We start from the raw sequence: 18,751 nt of genomic DNA, 5'->3' as shown, positions 1-18,751 counted from the left end.
GGAAAGAGAGAGATACGTGTGCCATCTGGATCTGCCCCTGCCAGGTGCTGTGGGACTGTGTGGCCACCTAATTGTGGTTCCCAAGGGAGTTTGTGCTCTGATCCCCCCTCAAGCTCTCTGCAGCTAATTTCAACCCCTGCCTGGAAAGCTATACTGTCAATTTCACTTCCCAGCTAGAGACCCTAGGCTAAGTACAGATGTTCAAAAAGCCCTTGGCAGAAGTGCTCTAACTTATTATATTTTACTCAAAGCATAATAAGTTAGAATGGTAGCCAACCGAACAGACATTTGCTGTTTGGTGGGGAAAGCTCACAGCATGTCCATACTGGCCACGGGTGTGCTCTCACACACCTCCCAGGAGGATGCCAAAGCAGTCCCACCCCCTCTCCAGCTGGCAACTGTCAGCATCAGCTTGTGGGGAGAAGGGAGGGAATAGAGCTGCTCCCACTACAAGACCCCCTCCCACAGCTTGCTGGCTGGGTCTTGGGGGGTTAGGCCAGGTCAGTATGGGGAGGGGCTCCACTCTCCCTGACCCCTCACCCCCCTACCAGTTTCTTGACAGATGCAACCAGTAGCTGCAGCACAGTATAGCCTGACTGGGAGGGCTTCAAGGGAAGGGCTTCAGGGCCTATGTCCTGTGTCTTGTGTCCCTGATAGCCATAGTGTGACCCAAATGGGAGGGGAAGGGCTGTGGGGGAAGGGCTACAGGCTCTGTATCCCTGCAGCAGCCCCAGCTGGGTAGAATCATAGAATAGTAGGACCAGAAGAAACCTATAAGATCAGCAAGTCCAGTCCCTTGCCATGAGCAGGAGGTAGCTGATTTCAAATGAGCTCAATGAGATGCTTGTCCAGCCAGGGATGGTGACTGGACCACCTCTGCTGGCAGTCTGTTCCAGATTATAGTTACACTTATGGAAAACACCTGGACGCAGGAGTAGGGGTTGACATTGTTTACTTAGACTTCAGGAAGGCCTTCGATATGATATCCCACCCCATACTGGTGAGCAAGTTAAGAGATTGTGATTTGGATGACTACACAGTCCGGTGGGTGGCGAATTGGCTAGAAGGTCGTACCCAGAGAGTCGTAGTGGATGGGTCGGTATCGACCTGGAAGGGTGTGGCCAGTGGGGTCCCGCAGGGCTCGGTCCTTGGACCGATACTCTTTAATGTCTTCATCAGCGACTTGGACGAGGGAGTGAAGTGTACTCTGTCAAAATTTGCAGATGACATAAAACTGTGGGGAGAAGTGGACACACCAGAGGGCAGGGAACAACTACAAGCAGACCTGGACAGGTTGGACATATGGGCAGAAAACAACAGAATGCAATTCAACAAGGAGAAATGCAAAGTGCTGCACCTAGGGAGGAAAAATGTCCAGCATACCTACCGCCTAGGAAATGACCTGCTTGGTGGCACAGAAGTGGAAAGGGATCTTGCAGTCCTAGTGGACTCCAAGATGAACATGAGTCGTCAGTATGACAAAGTTCACTTCAAGAGGGATGTGGATAACCTGGAGAGGGTCCAGAGAAGGGCCACTCGTATGGTTAAGGGCTTGCAGGCCAAGCCCTATGAGGAGAGACTAGGGCACCTGGACCTCTTCAGCCTCCACAAGAGAAGGTTGAGAGGCGACCTTGTGGCTGCCTATAAGTTTATCATAGGGGCACAGAAGGGAATTGGTGAGGCTTTATTCACCAAGGCGCCCCTGGGGGTTACAAGAAATAATGGCCATCAGCTAGCAGAGAGCAGATTTAGACTAGATATTAGGAAGAACTTCTTCACAGTTCGAGTGGCCAAAGTCTGAAATGGGCTCCCAAGGGAGGTGGTGCTCTCCTCTACCCTGGGGGTCTTCAAGAGGAGGTTAGATAGGCATCTAGCTGTGATCATCTAGACCCAGCACTCTTCCCTGCCTATGCAGGGGGTCGGACTTGATGACCTATTGAGGTCCCTTCCGACCCTAACATCTATGAATCTATGAAAATAATTTTTCCTCAGATCCAGCCTAAATTTTTCCTATCAGTATCAAAGCCCTTGCTGAAGTCTAGGTAGATGATGTCAACCACATGTCGCATATCCAGCTGGATAGTTACGTGGTCATAGAAGGAGACCAGATTTGTCAGGCATAACTTCCCCTTGACAGCTATGCTAGTTGTTTCTTAATAACCTGCCAGTTAGAATTTGTGGTTGATGGCCTCCTTGAAAATTTTTTGAAGATTTTTCCCAAGACAGAAGTCAGACTGACCAGTCTATAGTCGGCAGGGTCGTCCCTCTTCTCTTTCTTAAAAATGGGTACCACATTAGCCCTCTTCCAGTAATTCGGGATCACCCTGTGTTCCATAACTCTTTGAACAGCCTTACCAGAGTCACCACTATGAGGCTGGCCCCACCCAGACAAGGCTGCCGCAAGGACACAGACCCCAGAACCCTTCCCCCACAGCAACCCCCTGGCCAAGCAGCCCAGCAGTAGTGGCTGACATGAAAAAGAACCTGGAGTCCTTCCCCTGAAGCCCTGCCCTGCTTCCCACAGCTGCGCTATGGTGCACTAAGTGGCCAAGGCCTCTGTGGGGACAAACTCCCCTTCCCCTACTCTACCTCCACTGCCAGGCTGTGTGCAAGGCTGGGATCAGAGACAGTCACTGAGTTAGGTTAGTGACAGCTGGTGGGGAGGCGGTGGCAGGGCTGACCCAGGACTCAGGCAGAGCAAATGAGCTCTGCCCAAGGTTAGAGTAGAGCTCTAAGCTAACCCTTGGTGGTATCTGGCACAGATGTTTGATAAAGTGCTCTAACAGAAAGCACTTTAGGTTCATATATACTCATCAAGGGTTAACTTAGAGTAGGAACTGCCATTTTTAAAGTGCTTTATGTGCCATGAATGTCTGTTCTATTGTGGCTTAATAAGCTTAAAGTGCATTAAGTGTAACTTCTGTACTCAACCTTACACTCTGGAATCCCAGGCCCTTTTGGGGCACAGGGAAGGAGTTGATAGGAGAGGAGATGGGTGTGTGGCTTTCCCCTTCTCAGCTCAAATAAACCCGGCATACTGACGTGGGAGGGTCTCTAGCAGGGAGGTAAAAGTGACAGCACAGCTTTCGAGGCAGGAGTTAAAAAGTCAAGGAGATATTGGGAGAGAGTGGGGCAAAGCATGTATAGCCCTTCAGCAACCACAGTGCCCCCCAGCTCTTGGCAGTCCCTCCCTGGAAGGCATGATGGTCTTGGTACTCTAGCACTCTCTGCAGCAACACTGCAATTCTCTATAAGGTAAGGATTCTGTTTAGAACCACTAGTAGTGTTAATGTCCAGGAACAACTGTGAAACAGTTCCCAATCAGTGACATTCTTGGAACAGTTCCAGCATTATGTCTGCCCACATCCAAAGATGTGGTAAATAATCTTGGAAGAACTGAGAAGGGTCAAAATGTTAAGTAATTCTCCTTAATCAAACCTAGCTTCCTGACTGATTTGGAGGTTGCCAGATAATCAAGGATTGTGGAAACTGGATTGAAAAGGTAATGTGCTAATAGGCAAGAAAAAGGAATACTTTCTAGTGCTTAGTGCATCCATGTGTTAACATGTGAGTGTACAGTTCCAAGAAGAAGGCATGTTTAAAGATGTCTGTTTTCTGAAGAGCTTTGGATTTGGGTACTTTGGCATATTTCCTCTGTCATTTGAACTGACTGAGTAAAGGCTATTTTGTTTCTATTTGGTTTCTTTTATACAAGGGCAAACCAGCAGCAGCAGGACTGGAGAAGTGTCCGTGGAAGTTGCAACAGCAAAAAAGTCCACTTCATGTGCCACTAAAACTTCCCTTTGGTGCACAAAGTGAGACAGAATTTCACTTTCTCTAGCTCTATTCTTCATTCTCCAACCTTTGCCTCCCCACAATTTGTGGAACAGGAGGAAAGATGGATTTTGCATTGGTTTCCAAAATTTCAAGCTGTGCAAAACATTTCTCAATATCTCAGTGTCTTGAAATTGTCATTTACCAAATTAATTCTTACTGTTCTTAATCTCATATTACGCTATTAATTTGAAAGAAGTTATCTTGCATTAGCTAATATTTACTTAAACAATAGCCACTTCTAAAGCACTCAGAGTAACTCAAAGGTTTTGATTTATTACTTGAAATACTGTAGGATCTAAAATAATATTATTATCATATCCATTTGATAATCTGCATACAATTTGTAATTACAATTTGGAATGAAAAACCAGGAGAAAACCCCATGTCTTATCCATTCTGTTCTGTTGATATGTATCAGAAAATAAATATTCCTTCTTAGACCATGATGACTTTATGAATATTTCATGCTCGGTACACAGTAGAGCTGCTAAGTCTGACTTCCAGAGAGGCAGGCATTTACTCCACCAGCACTTAGAGTCACAGACAAAGGAAACATAAACAATTTAAATAAAGGAGATGCGCACTGGGGCACATATCTCTCAATCTGGTATTTGTTGAATGTTTTGTTACAGTTTTATCTTCTCTATCTCTTTCTCTCTCTCTTGAATACAGAGCTTCCCATTTATCAGCCCTGGGCTGAAATATTTGTTTTACAGATAGATGTTATGGTATAATTATTCCTATTTACACAACATGGAAAAATGAATATCAAATTTCACAACATATTTCTTCTTAGTTGTTGTCACATTTTTGGTGTGCTTGTTTTCCTATCATTTGCAGCCATTTGTATAACCCCACTAGTGCTAATCATCCTTTCTAATAGTTAATTATCATGTACCTCAGAAACTTTGGCACCACAGCTAATAAAAATAAAAAGCAAATGCATTTGTCTCATTCTTCAAAGATTTTGATTTACTAGAATTTATAAAACTATAACTTTAGAAGCTGGTCTATTTATATTTTTGCCTGTGTGTGTGGTGGTGGGGGGGGGTATAAATCACACACATATATATAATATGCTTATGGGTGTTTGTGTAGTATAAACTGATGGTCAAAGCAAATAAAGCAACCAGAGCAAGCTGGAAGAGGATGGGAACTTAAGATATGCCTGCTTATTTGAGGTAATCATTCACATGTTCACTTTTAACTCCCTGCACCAGAAAATGAAATCTCAACTGCTGCAGCTTAGTCCTCTTTTACTTAAAGGTCAACTACTATGGATTCAGTTTCACTAGGGCATGGAAAGAGCACATACATGAGTGCTACTGCAGAGCAACTGATGTGCAGTAAATCTGTAATTGTGGCTATTGTAAAGGAGAGAGAAAGCACTACCACTTGGTTAAGATGCTGCACTGGGAATCAAAAGATCTGGGTTAATTTGAAGCTCTGCATGGGCTTCCTATGTTGCCTTGAATAAATCAATTGTTTGTGTTGGGCTTCGATCTAAATAGGAATAATAATACAGCATCCATAGAGCATCATGTGAATAAGTCTTCTAAAAGTCTTCTATAGTGAAGAAGGCCAAATAGATATCCCAATAGGGCAAAAGCTTTTAATTTTCTGCTCCTGAGAAATGACACAATACAATGGATCAAGTTTACCAAATTTATGGAAGATTGTAAGGTTGTTTAACCTCATGCTCTGACTTAAAAAGTTAACACAATCCTGTGAAAAGGTGGAAAACTGTTATTAGGAATATTCCTTTTGCTAGCGGGTAAAAAAAAAGTGATGAGCATTCAAAGGCACAATGCCTTATTGTTCAAGTTGTTCACAAGTAGTAAGTAAACTCTGTGAAACATTTTGAATGTAAGAAAAAGTGTTTATGGTGAACAAAAATAATATCTGAGGAATCTGTTGAAGTGTCTGTAGTTTACTGTGGGTTTTTATTGGTTTCCAACATTTCAAGCTGCAAAAAAAGTTCCATGAGTTCTTGAAATTGTCATTGACCAAATGGATACTGGGGAATGAACAAGGAGGCTGATGAAATGAGAGTGAGAGAGGAAGAGGACAGATCTCAATAATTTTAAGTGTTTGCATGATTCTTATATTTTCAAAATCCCATTCTTAAATCTAAAAAGAAAATAAGAACACTAATCCCAAAATTAATTTTGTAGGAACAGGCTGCAGAAGTAAAAGTACTGCATGTATTCCAGGGAAATTCAACATACATTTTATTTATCTCATCTTTCATATGGATTTGCCCAGGAAGGGAACTTAGAAAAAGTTACCTGTTTTGGGCTCCACAGAAAAGTAAGGCTGTCCTTGCAGAATACTGTAAACCACTCTAGCACTGTTGCCATATGTAGGATCATCTGCATCAGTGGCTGTTACTTGCACCACAGAAGTACCTAGGAAATATGAGAAATACAATTTTAATTAAATGTTCCACAGTTTTGAATTAAATTAATTCAACAAACTATATAATATATATTATGTCTCAAGGCTTCTGTTTCCATGTAATACAGTATGTAAGTACAGTATGGTGCATCTACACATGATGCTACATCGCTATAGCACCCATGGGTGTCTACACGTGATTAGCAGCTACTTCATTTCACTGTAGTGGTACACTCTCCCATTATAGTGTGCTGCTATAGCAAAGTACCTGCTAAAAATAATTGTGCACTGCACACACAGTGCAGTATGGGTGTCTACACATAGGGCAATGTGTAGATGCAGCCTATATGTCCATGAATATTCTAGTCGCCACAGGAGTGATTCTCTAAATTATTAATAAAGGGTACTATGGCACAAATGCACCAGATCTGTACCAATTAATTGTCTTGAAAGCAGCCCCATCACCAAAAAAATCAAACAATTAAATAATATAGCATTTTTAAAGTGTTTTTATTTTTTTCCCTTTAAAATTACTTTCATGCTGATAAAAGAGGTGGTTTGACAGCAGGTTGTTTTTTTGGGTTTTTTTCCTGAAAAAGAGGCAGATTTTAAAAGGTGGTTGGATGCCTAACTCCTGACACTTTCACCTGAGAATTGTAAATCATTAGGCGTTAGTTGCTTAAATATCTTTTTTTTTTTTTTTTTAATCAGTGGAAAAGTGCTTTTTTTGTCCTACACAGGGCAAGCACAAGTACTGGTATTGAGAGAATATCATACTTTCCCATCAATGTAGTTCTTCATCTAAGAGATGAAAATGTCAGGGAGGAGATGGTTTAATGCCAGTATGAGGGTCACCTGCTATGAACAATTACTAAGCATGAAATGGGCTGAAACATTCAACATACTATGGGTATAAATATATAGTCAGAATTCTCTATCTCTACACATGTTTAATGTTCAGAGCTGAGGAGACTTTTATTTGTCCACCTAAGGAAACATTTGGCTTTCCCTGTTTTTCTTTTGTGGTCAATCAGCCACCATGTTGGCTAGATATGGAAGAAAGGGAGGGGTATTCATTGGCTGACTGACTGGATAGAAATGTGCACCTGGAGGAGCAACGTATGGGCTAGGGACAGAAATTACACATAAACCTCAATATAAGTAATCAGAAACCAGTTCATATCTGTAACACAGCAGAAGTTCAGTGCACATAAACCACTTTCAAAATGGCTGAAATTAGTTTCAGATAAAACTGGATGGATGTAATATCAGTCTTAGGTGATTTAGGTTAAACTAGTTTACAGAACTTCTATTCCATATCCCCTCCAGATTTAAGTTAACTCACAGTCCTTCAGCATCCCAGGATGCTTTGCACCTCCCTCACAATGCCCTCCTTTCAGGTTATGGCTAGAAAATTATATTTAGAGATTTGCTTTTAGGAGTTGGTTTGTAGGTAATGTAGATATTGCATTAGAACAATGATCCAAGGGAACAGCAAACATTAATTGGTTTCTAAAAGCCTGTTTGTGACAGTTTTCTTCAGGGCCCACTGTGTCTGAAACCAGAAGATACAAAGGCTGGGAAATTGAAGACATGTACTACACTGTTCCCTGATAAACCATAACATGAGATAGTCTTGCTGCATTGGAGCCAGGTCACAGTGACCAGCTGCAGAGCCCATGGGATTTCTGGTTTTGGTAGACAGACCAAATTAAGAGGCTGGGGCATGGCCAAATTAAGACCTTGTTATATGCCCAAATTAAGATGTTTGAATGTTATGGGTTTGGGAAACAAAGGAATATGCTGACAGAACTGCACGTGGGCAGTATGACAACCACAGGGAAACCAATCAATGGTACCAAGGAATGAAGGGTCATCAGAGGAGGACAGGAATGCAAAAGGAGGGATTTCAGAGCAGCAAAGGATCCTTCAGGGGGGAATCCAAGGCCACCATGGACAGAGGGAACACCAGCAGCCTGTCTTACCCACCACATTGGTGGGCCTCAGCCCTCAACCTCTGGGCTGCTTGCACATGACATTCAAGAAAGAAACATAGGGTAAACCTTGCATACTAACCAAATGCATACCTTCCCTCTGTGCCAGTCCTAGGACTGGTAGATACAGAATCAGGCGGGGTAGGGGGGTGTTATTTTGTTAGCCTTGCCTGCATTATTTTTATCTACTCTTACTGTGTATCAGTAACATTTGTCTATTATCAAATGGAGAAGTTGTGGTCCGTCTGAGGTTTTGGGTCCTTCTGAAATGAGGTATATGGGTCATAGGTCCAGTGCCAACAACAGGGTGGGCGGGCTAGCCTTGGACCAAGCTGTCTGCTGCACCCAAGCAGGAAGGTATGTTCTAGTGTGCTCTAGCACCCCTGGCTTCTGGCCTGGGCCACTGCAGGCATATGACTGCATTTTTGGAATCACTTGCTTATTGGTTCAATCTACAAAGCTTAGACTAACCTATGAAAACTGAATCAATTCAGCCTTGGGCTTTTTGATTATCTGTACTTAGCCATAGTGTAGTAGGTTTTACCTTGACCCCTGCTTCAGACTGGAGAAGAAGCATGTTTGTGATGCTGGAAAATAATTTTTCCTCGCTGGCAATTGAGTCTGGGCACAATGAGAGTATTTTTTAAGTGTAATGCCCAGGAATTTGGTAGATCACAGATTTAATATGAGCCTGCAGTGTGATGCAGCTGCAGAAAAGGTATTTGGAGTCAGACAGGAATGAAGGCAACCTTCCAGCAGATAGCACAGATTATAAAAGAAGGATGACTTGCACTGAATGAGTTCTTTCTGGATACTTTCCCAGATGGGTTAAGTTAATAAAGTTGTGAAAATGTAAGCTACTTCCCAGTCTTGTTTTTCTGCATGACCTAAGACAAAACATTATGGATGCCTATAGACATGCTCGGGGGTGGGGAGAGGATGTTTTAGTTAGAGCACTTCCCAGAGAGCCACTCTAATTAAAATACCTCACTGTCACATGTATAAAGTGTTCCACATTTCAAAATGGCTATGGGGAGACTTTAACTAAAGCTCATTCAATAGTTTTAGTTAAAGTGCCCCCATGGCCATTTTCAAACACAGGACACTTAATACACATGATGGTGAAGCATTCTAATTTGAATGCTCGAGCAGACTTGATTAAAGAATCTTAATTAATCAAGTCTGCTCCGGTAAGTTCTAATTAGAATGCATTGGATCACATCTGTAAGCACCCTATGATTGCAATTCTTTTTTAAATGTATTTTTCACTCTCACTGCCTACCTACATTTTTGGGAGAAGATGTTACTTACAGACTGAAATTTCACATGCCAAGTCTTAGCCTAGAAGCAGGTTTAAAAAGAAAATTGCTAGTTATTAGTGAACACAGAGAATTGACGGGTTTAAAGTTCCAAAACTGAGCAATGACTTGATGGATTAACTAAAGGCTTTGATTCAGTACTTCAAACTAATTTTATAGTTTGATCTATAATAAAATTAAATACAAGTCTGATTTAACCTTTCAGGTATCCTTAACATCCCTAACTTCTGAATATATGAATATTTTAACTATTATTCATTATCCCACACTACTTGTGAATGACAGCCTTACCACAATGGAATTTACAAAACCTCAAAACAGTTACACTAGATTTTACAAAGTTTGGAAACAATACCAATACTGCTTATAAGATTCACAGACAGTAATATCTTTGCTTGCTGCTCATGGTTCTTTCAAGCACTCCAAACCAACACCTGCAATGACAAGGTCTGCAACCACAACTGACAGATCCTATACATCCTGAAAGGCTGAGTTAACTCCATGGATGAGGACAACTCATCTTTTAAACTTCACAAAAAAAAATAAGTCTAGTATCTGGGTTGACTTGGCTTTCCTCTAGAGTTACTCTAAGCCCCTCCTGAAGCTTTCATAGTAGTAAACCCTGCTGTAGAAATCTTTTTGTGATTACCTGAGTTCTACTGGCCCACCTAACAGTTCAGCTTATGCCTTCCCTGTATGCATGTCCCCTCCCCCTACTTCTCTTACCAACAAAAGGAAGGAAAGGCACATCTTTAAAGGAGCTATTAAGTTTTTTATCCCTGAAGCCTTGGAAAAAATTTGAACTTGTACTGGTGATATTTCAAGCAGATGATTCTAACAAGGATTTTCACAAGGGAAATATATAGATTCCAGGTATATAATATACTTATAATATAAGCTTTTACATAGGAAATGTGAAGTATATAAATGAACAACAGAGACATTTTTATACACAAAGGTTTTTAATTAAAAAAAATATCCCTGAGAAGAAGTTTTTTGTTCTTGCTTTTGTTTTGGTGGGCAGTACAGGAAGTAATGAGTTGTTCCTCTTAGAAAAGGAAGTGACATGGAGCCACACTAATTTTACTCCTCTTTCTCTCAAGCAGTAAAATAGAACCCTCAGCTGTTGCTATGTTTCACATATGTATAAAGATTGAGATGATTATTTTATTTTTTCTCAAAAAAATCAGGAAAATGATTTAAAATGTCAATATAAGTGAATTGAAGCACTATGTAGAAGTTTACTTAAAATATGGAACTGCACTTATAAGCTTATAATACTGATTTTAATTAATTAAAATACTTGAATTGAAAAATCTGTCTAAAATGGATTTAAGGTCAATACGATATACTGCTTAAAATATAATAGTTTCACAGCAATTAACAACTAAAAAAAACTCTCTCAAAGAAACTGGAATTTAAGGGTCCTACACAAATGTAGAGTTGTTCTTAAATCTGACTAGTATTCTCTCATTTAATATTCAAATACGTGCTATCGGAACTCTACTATTCCACAGGAAACATTATTAGTTTGGAAACTATGAATCCATCTACTGTTTATGGGTTTGCAATCCCAATCCTGGTCTGCCTCCTAGAAAGGGGATTGTCAGGTATGTCATATGTTCAAATTCACATGGTATTTTGTTTCTGTCCTCTACTGATAATGAACTGGAATCTCCCATGAGTCTTGTCTACTCCTCCCAACATTGTTCAAAGACCTCAAAATTCAGATACAAGCAAGAAGTTAACCTGAACACTATCTTGAGGAATTACAGTGGGGGCAGTAGACCCACAAAAACAATATACTCATCCTCCTAACGATAACTTGGAATTCCTCCTTTAAATAGCATAGGCCAAAAATAGGAATATATGTTATATTATCACCTTTACTTATCAAGGAGATTTCTTCCTTTTCTTTCAGATGACAATCTCATCAAAAATTATCTATGGTCTCATCATTTCCAGGTTGGATCACTGTACTGAACTCTACATGGGGCTAACTCTTACATTTTTCCAGCAATTGCAGCTAGTGCAGAAGGAGGCAGTGTCCTTATTAAAATGGTGTTTCATGCAGGGAACAGATATTACTGTATCTAATAACACAGTGAGACTCTGTGATGTACACAGGCTTCTGATTGATTTCTAATGCACATTTAAGGTGTAGTTTTTGACCTATAAAGCCCTAAATAGTTTGAGTTCATGGGATATTGCAAAATTGTAATACTGTACTCTGAGTACTTGATCTAATTATTTTTTCACTTAAGGAGCTGGGAATGGGGTAGCAGGGCATTTGTAGTGAAGGGTCCTTGCTTTTAGAATGCATTCCTATTTTGTGTCATCAGAGCCTGGATGTGGAGATTTTGGAACATGCTGCATCGGACTGCCTATTTTCCCAAACTGTCTTCAGAGGTACAGCCTAACTAAAGTTAACTGGCTGTTGAAAACCCCTTTCCTAGGGCAGGCGTTTTCTTCAGAGGTCCTTTTAAAAACTGTGTGTTTGAATATTTAAAAGCATAATTGTGAAGGATTTTTAAAACTTGTGAATTCCTTGGGAACAGTGTTGGGGCTGGGGAAGCTGAATTTAAAATTAGATTGTGTAGGAAGTATTGTGCAGGGAGTTTGTTTTTAGAGCTAAAGATACCTATTATGAAAAAGCCTTTTAATTACTCGATTGGCTTGACAAATATCTGGCCTGTCTGTCTGTCTTTCTGTCTGTCTTTCTTTCATGGTGTAAGCCTTTTCAAAGTTACGTAGTAAGCACATCATTAGCAAATTAAAATAGATACAGCAAAAGCCCTTACACTTACAGGGTGTGTGTAGATGAAATGAGGGGCACGTGTGCACGATAACTTAAAGTAGGTTAAATGCTTTTGCACTGCTTTAATGGTGTTGGTGTATGTACATGTTGGCAGCATACTGCGCATTAGTTCCAGCTGCTTTAGCACATTCGGCTGTGTAATGCACCTTCGATGACTTTGGGACTCAGCAAACTAAAATACCTTTGAGGAGTTTTAGTTTGTTGCCCTACAGCCATGGAGTGAAGCACTGGGCTCCGTGTGGCTCAGGGACTGTGCAGGCAGCCCATGCAGGCAGCCTGGCAGCAGCCCAGGAAGGCAGGCTCCACTGAAGAAAAAAAAAAAGCGGTGAGCCTGATCTATTTTTTTTTCCCCTGGAGCCTGGCTGCCTGCATAAGCTGTGTGGGGATCTGGTCTTCCTTCCATGGCTGCGGTGCCCCCTGGGACTGCCCGAGCTGGGTGTCTGCAGGTGGGTGTTGCCTGGGTAGGGTCCACCGCTGCCGTGGAGGAAAACACCAGCCCCTGCCCTGCTGCAGCCCAGGGACCTCTCCACCTGCCAGCAGTTTGCCCTCCTCTCCCTGCTGCCAGAGAGGCAGGGAAGAAAAGCCAGAGAGGCAGGTAAGACATAGGTGTACATGACACGGGGGTTTACTTCACCCTAAATTGAATTGGTGTTCTTAAAAACCTACCGCTTCAATTTAGGGCCCCCATTTTATCTACACACACCAATAGACTACATATATAACAGGAAAGAATTACATCTCTTTTTAGTAACAACTGGTAAGAATACCTTTCCAGTAAGCAAAGAACTGACAAAATAAATAGACTGAATTAAGGCTATAGTGGTATTTTAATTTGTAATTTCTATACCATCCTCTAAAGTGCATAGAGCCAGATTTTCAAGTTCTCAGCACTCCCAATTTTTAGGCACCAGAGTTGGTACTCCTTATAAATTCCAGCCTATATTGTTAGGTGCAAAATTTTCATGAAAGGTTTTAGTTTTTTGTTTGAAATATAACATTCTATTATATCCAATAATTAAACTATATTGCCAGTCATAGGTCTATCTGTAATTCAACTGTTTTTTTTTTATCTCTGACTTTCATATAAACCATAACTTTGTTTTTTGCTATATGCATACATTTGAAAGTTGTCAACATGCTTTTTTCTGCCCAATATATTCATCAAAAGGCCTTGAAGAATTAGGAAAGCTTCTGAATTACTTTAAATAGCCTCTACAAATCTCAAAATAATTTGAAATGTATATTATGCAGTCTTGTTTTGAGGGGAGGAGTTATAGTTCCCATGGTTTTACAGTTTATTTAGGTTTATACTCTTTCACCCTCTTTCATATCTAATTAAGAAATCCTTGTCATGGAGATAATTTTGAACAAAATAGTAGAGAGATACTTTGTTTCCCCTTAATATTTCATGAATGCTGTAGATGTTTAATTAGAAATTGTGTAATATGAATAAACTATGAATCAATGTGACTAGGCAGATAAATACCACAGAAGTACTTGAAGCTACTAAATCCTTAATCCAATATTAATGCAGTGTTCAGTATTTCTACACTGAAAACTAGGAAGGCATTTTAAATGTATATTCCGAAGCTCACAGGGTGTAAAACTGACTTTGGTATATGGGGTCAGTATTAAGTCAATGCATCACTTAAATGACACTTATAGCATATTTAGAGGATTTCTATGGTACATAGGCACTGGGGAGAATTTCACCCAGCCATTTAAATGGGTAAAGTAATATGCATTAAACAATAATCCCTATGTTTTCTACTTGATGTATTTAAAGAAATGACAGACTCACTATCAAGAGTCAGGTGTACAAACCAGCTTCCAATTACTTTTCACTGTATTTGGCAGTGTGGAAGGGGCGAAATCTCACTGAAAAGGGAACACTCACCTATAGTAATTAGTAATATAAATCAGAGAAAAAATAGATGTTATACAGGGGAGAAATAAGGAGGCGATATTCTCCAGGGTAATGGATGAAGGAGAGAGACACTTTAAAACCTTACTTCTTGCTTCAGTCTTTAATGATAAGTTCACTTAAATAATCCAGCACTAAAGTAAAAATATATTTAGTTCAAAGACAAGTAAAAATACTGATGCTTCAGTCAAGCTGATCGAACCCTGGAAGTGAGATGCCACTTAGTCTGAAAGATCATTTTCTATATACTGCTCTAAAACTTTGGATTGCTATTAAAATGGTTTGGCTTATCTAAATTATCTTCTCTTACCAGAATGAAGCAGTTTTTATAAGTATCACACTACTTCATCCTGCTCCTCGATATTTCCCAAGAATGCAGATTTCTATCTTTCCTTCAAAGGTTACTTGTGCCTTTCCCCGCACTGACATAGCATTAAGTGCCATAGCATTAAGTGGAAAAGTGCCAAATATCAACTCAGAAACTAAATCTAACATGCTCACTGCTTAGTAAAATAAACCCACGGGAGTAGTGCTTTGCTTAGTTTTTCACATTTTATGAACTGTTTCAGACCAGTCTCCTTGACAAAACTAATGATTTTAGAGGAGCCCTAAACAAAGGGGCTTGTCATCTAACAGTACTGAAAAAAACCCAAGCAAATTGGTATTCCTACTTTTCATGGAAGCCTGTGTGTGGTCATTTTTATTCCAGATTATGAGTATCATATTTAGTTTAATTTACATCTGGGCCAAATTTTAAGCCAGTGTAAATGACAATAGCTCCACTGAAGCCCAGGGAACATTTCCAAGGTACACTGGGAGCTGATCCTTCAAAATGATAAGATAATGTAGCCCAGGTTTAGAACTGATTTAGAACATTTATGTTCAGATTTAAGAATAAAAGCCCTGCTGCTTTTCCAGGAAAATATCTGAACTACTTACAAGGTCCCCAGATTCTGATGGAATGAGCTTCAAAACTATTTAGAATTGAGCCTAAATAGTCTCTCAGGTACATGTGTATGTGTAGAGTTCCCATAGCATAATATTTGGCCTTTCCAAATATATACATCTGCCATACACTACCAATAAAAACAGACCAAACTTTTTCTGTAACAGAAGCAATTTGAAAGAATTTGTGCATAATAACCTGATCTACATAAAAGGATATATTATCACCTCTGCGTGCCAGAGAGTAGGTGTGACACTTGTTCTCAACAAGAATAACAAAAAAAAGCTTCTGGGCACTGAGATGAGAATTACACCATAAAATGCCTGTCTCAATCCCAATACAGCTATTTTAGCTTTGCAACATTTTTGAAAGGATAAATATTTTGCTTAAGTCTGATTTTCCAGTTAAAACTGAAAATATCAAAGTGTTGCAGGTGGCTCATAGATAATTAAATAGCTTGGTGTAAGACAGTAAAAATAATGACATTTTTAAAAAGCCAATCAGAGCAGATTTCCCATGACATGGACAATGCATTCCGTACTTACCCACAGGAGACATTTCAGGAACACCCGCCGTATAAGGACCATCCAGAAATTTTGGTTCATTGTCATTGATGTCCTGAATCTTAATGACGAATTCCGACTCTGGTTCCACGGGTTTGTTAGTCAGCCTATCTAGTGCTTGTGCTCGGAGCGTGTAGTAGGCCTGCTCTTCCCGATCCAGCCTCTTTGTAGCATGAATATCCCCCGTGTTCTCATCAATAATGAAAATGGAACTTGCCCCTTCGCCTGACAAGATGTATTTGATGGAGCCATCTCCTTTATCAACATCAGAGTGAAGCTGGTGAAAAATTGATGAGAGATGAGATTAACTTACAAGAGATTCAGCGATATGGAGATATGTAAAAATAATTCTTATGTCATGCAGCAGCACATGAAATTTTATTCTTGGAAAGATAAGCTGAATGTCTATTGTGCACGTCATGTAAAATACTATTAGAATCTGTCAGCCTGCTCTTTTGAGAGAGACAATTTCATGCCTTTCTGTAAACAATCTCATTTTCAAGTGCATTTTATATTGCCTCATAACAACTGTACTCTCATGCTCTACTTCTCATTTTTATAATGCCATTTGCTCTTACCTAAGCTTAACTATTTTACTGGTACTGATCCACTATCCTGTTGTATGTGTGTGATTTTGGAGCACAGTCATTATCAACTAAATTTCAATAACTGCTTACTCCCTTTTTGTCACCATAGATACACTGCATGTTGATTTCCTCTGTTCACTAAACAGAGTTGTTTGAGACAATACACATACAAATGAACAGCAAATGAAGGAGTCTAGTACTAACTTACAGGCTGGCCCTGCCAAGTCAATAAGCTTGTCTTAGCATTCCCCTATATAAAATAAGAACAATGCTTATCTGTTTTCAAAGTACTAAGCATTATGATTAGGATAGTGCTAATTTTTTTAGTTCGTTTTACAAGGATCATTTCAGTGAGATTAAGGCCACAATCACAAAATTCCATCCAAAATGTGAACACATTGCAATTTTGTCAAACAATCAGAGAAAGCAGCTTGATAAAAAGCTAGAAAGAATTATAGCTTTTTGGGACTGTAGGAATGATATGAATGTATTCTTTATATATAATATAATACAGTACAAACATATCTTAAATCCAGAAACAAGTACCTATTCTGAACCTACATAAGTAGTAATAACAACTGCATTTCATAGCTAGAGGCAACCAGCCTCCACAAAATATGCTAATAAAGTATAAGAAGAACCTGGAGAGGACTTTACAATAGATATTTTCTAGGACTGCACAAAATGAATGGCAGTATGTAGTTACCATGGGACCAATTAGTAGTAGGAGGCAACCATCAATCCTTCTGGATTATGATGTATGCAAAATAGGTCACCAGGACCTCCAGCAGGAGTGGAAGCTGCCCAGACCTTCCATACCCAATTTAGACTATTGAGATGGCATTCAAAGGCCAGACTTTCAGTGCCTCAATAGCGGTATTTATTTGCGCATCAAGAAATAGAATGCAGGTCTTCCACATGGCAGACAAGGATTCTACCACTGAACCATAACAGTGAGGGTACAATATAAAGGTACCAGAAGAGGTAGAACTTCAAATTAATTTCCAATCAGTTCTGTACAACAGCTTTCCTCAGAGAAATTTGGGGTGTCTTTACATGTACTCCAGGTTGTGGGGGAGGGAGGAGACACTAATTAGAGGAGCTCTTGAGAACCACTAATTAAAATGGCCGCAGTTTCTCATGTATTCAGTGTCCCATGCTTCAAAATGGCACTGGGGCACTTTAACTAAAGCTCATTGAATAAGCTTTAGTTAAAGTGTCCCTACCACCAGTTTGAAATGTGGGGATGCTGAATACATGTGACACTGAGGCTGCTGGAATGTTCTAATTGGAACACTTCAGCAGACTTGATTAACCAAGTCTGCATTCTAATTAAAACACGTCGGAGCAGGCATCAGGCATGTGTATAGGTGCCCTTGGGTCCTAACTGCAATGGTCTTAATTTCCTGTGTTAGGTTTTTTAGCCTTTTTATGCACATAGAAATCTATTTTCACTTGTAGAATATGACTTAGCTCAGAATTCAGTCTTGATGATCATGTCTGAGCAAATAAACACACACAAAGCTCCACACAAAAACACCAAAACCTCTAGTATGGACATGAGAGAAAGGTCCTCCATCAGACATTTGCTGCTCTTTTTTCCAGTGTTACTTATGGAAACGCAATGCCAAAAATAGTTTAAAACAATGACATTCAGACTGTTCGCTTCCCTTGTTTGAAATGTATCAAATATAAGTTGAACTTGTTTACAACGGTGCCATTATCATAATTTCCATTACTTTTTTCCCTCTCAGGTGGAAATGTCACTAGGGTTGTAATCATTGACAGAAAATTCCTATTTGAGGCAAAACTGCATGCAATTGCAATTGCATTCCAGCAGTTAAAAACTGTTGACCATGTTTGAGTTTTGTAGAAAGATATTTTGTTTAACTAATATTAAGAGATAGACTGGAGTGTCAGTATTAGGTACAAAACAATTTAGGTACCTGACCTAGAACTTAGGCAACACTTAGGCATATAAATCCAATATTAGACTCTCAACTGCCTCCACTCAGTTGCCTCCTTACTCGAAGTGCCTCAAAACTCCATGGGTGGCTACTATTTTGCATTAAAATTCTCCAGGCATTTAAAGTTGTCTTTGCAGGTATATCCACAAGCATCTCAGTTTTTGGAGTGCTGAGCAGTTAAATGCCTAATCTTATACTTAAGTACCTTCGGGATAAACATATTAGGTATTCCTCCATCTATCCTATTTAAGGTGCTCAATCCAGTACAGCTGGGGTTTTCAACCTTTTTTAATAAGTGTACCCTTGGCGGTCAGATGTGGAGCAGGGGGGAGTGGTGTGTGGGTAGCTGCTGAGTGGGGGGTGGGGGTGGCATGTGGCCAGAAGTGGAGTGGGGAGGTG

General features: G+C 40.0%; 1 protein-coding gene across 1 annotated transcript in view; it reads right to left on the bottom strand.

The window, feature by feature from the left end:
- Window positions 1–18,751, bottom strand: part of LOC102388489 (cadherin-7) — a 111,703-nt gene that overhangs the window by 49,872 nt on the left and 43,080 nt on the right. Inside the window, exons 2-3 of the mRNA XM_006037542.2 lie at window positions 15,781–16,075; window positions 6,126–6,245 (exon numbers count right to left, since the gene is read on the bottom strand). Coding sequence (XP_006037604.1) covers window positions 6,126–6,245; window positions 15,781–16,075 — 415 coding nt within the window. The remainder of the gene's footprint in view (window positions 1–6,125; window positions 6,246–15,780; window positions 16,076–18,751) is intronic.

This window comes from Alligator sinensis, unplaced genomic scaffold (genome assembly GCF_000455745.1).
Source record: "Alligator sinensis unplaced genomic scaffold, ASM45574v1 scaffold1149_1, whole genome shotgun sequence".
NCBI classification, from domain to species: Eukaryota; Metazoa; Chordata; order Crocodylia; family Alligatoridae; genus Alligator; species Alligator sinensis.
Note: the sequence above shows the minus strand (reverse complement) of the source record. Positions and strands in the feature narration are given on the sequence as shown.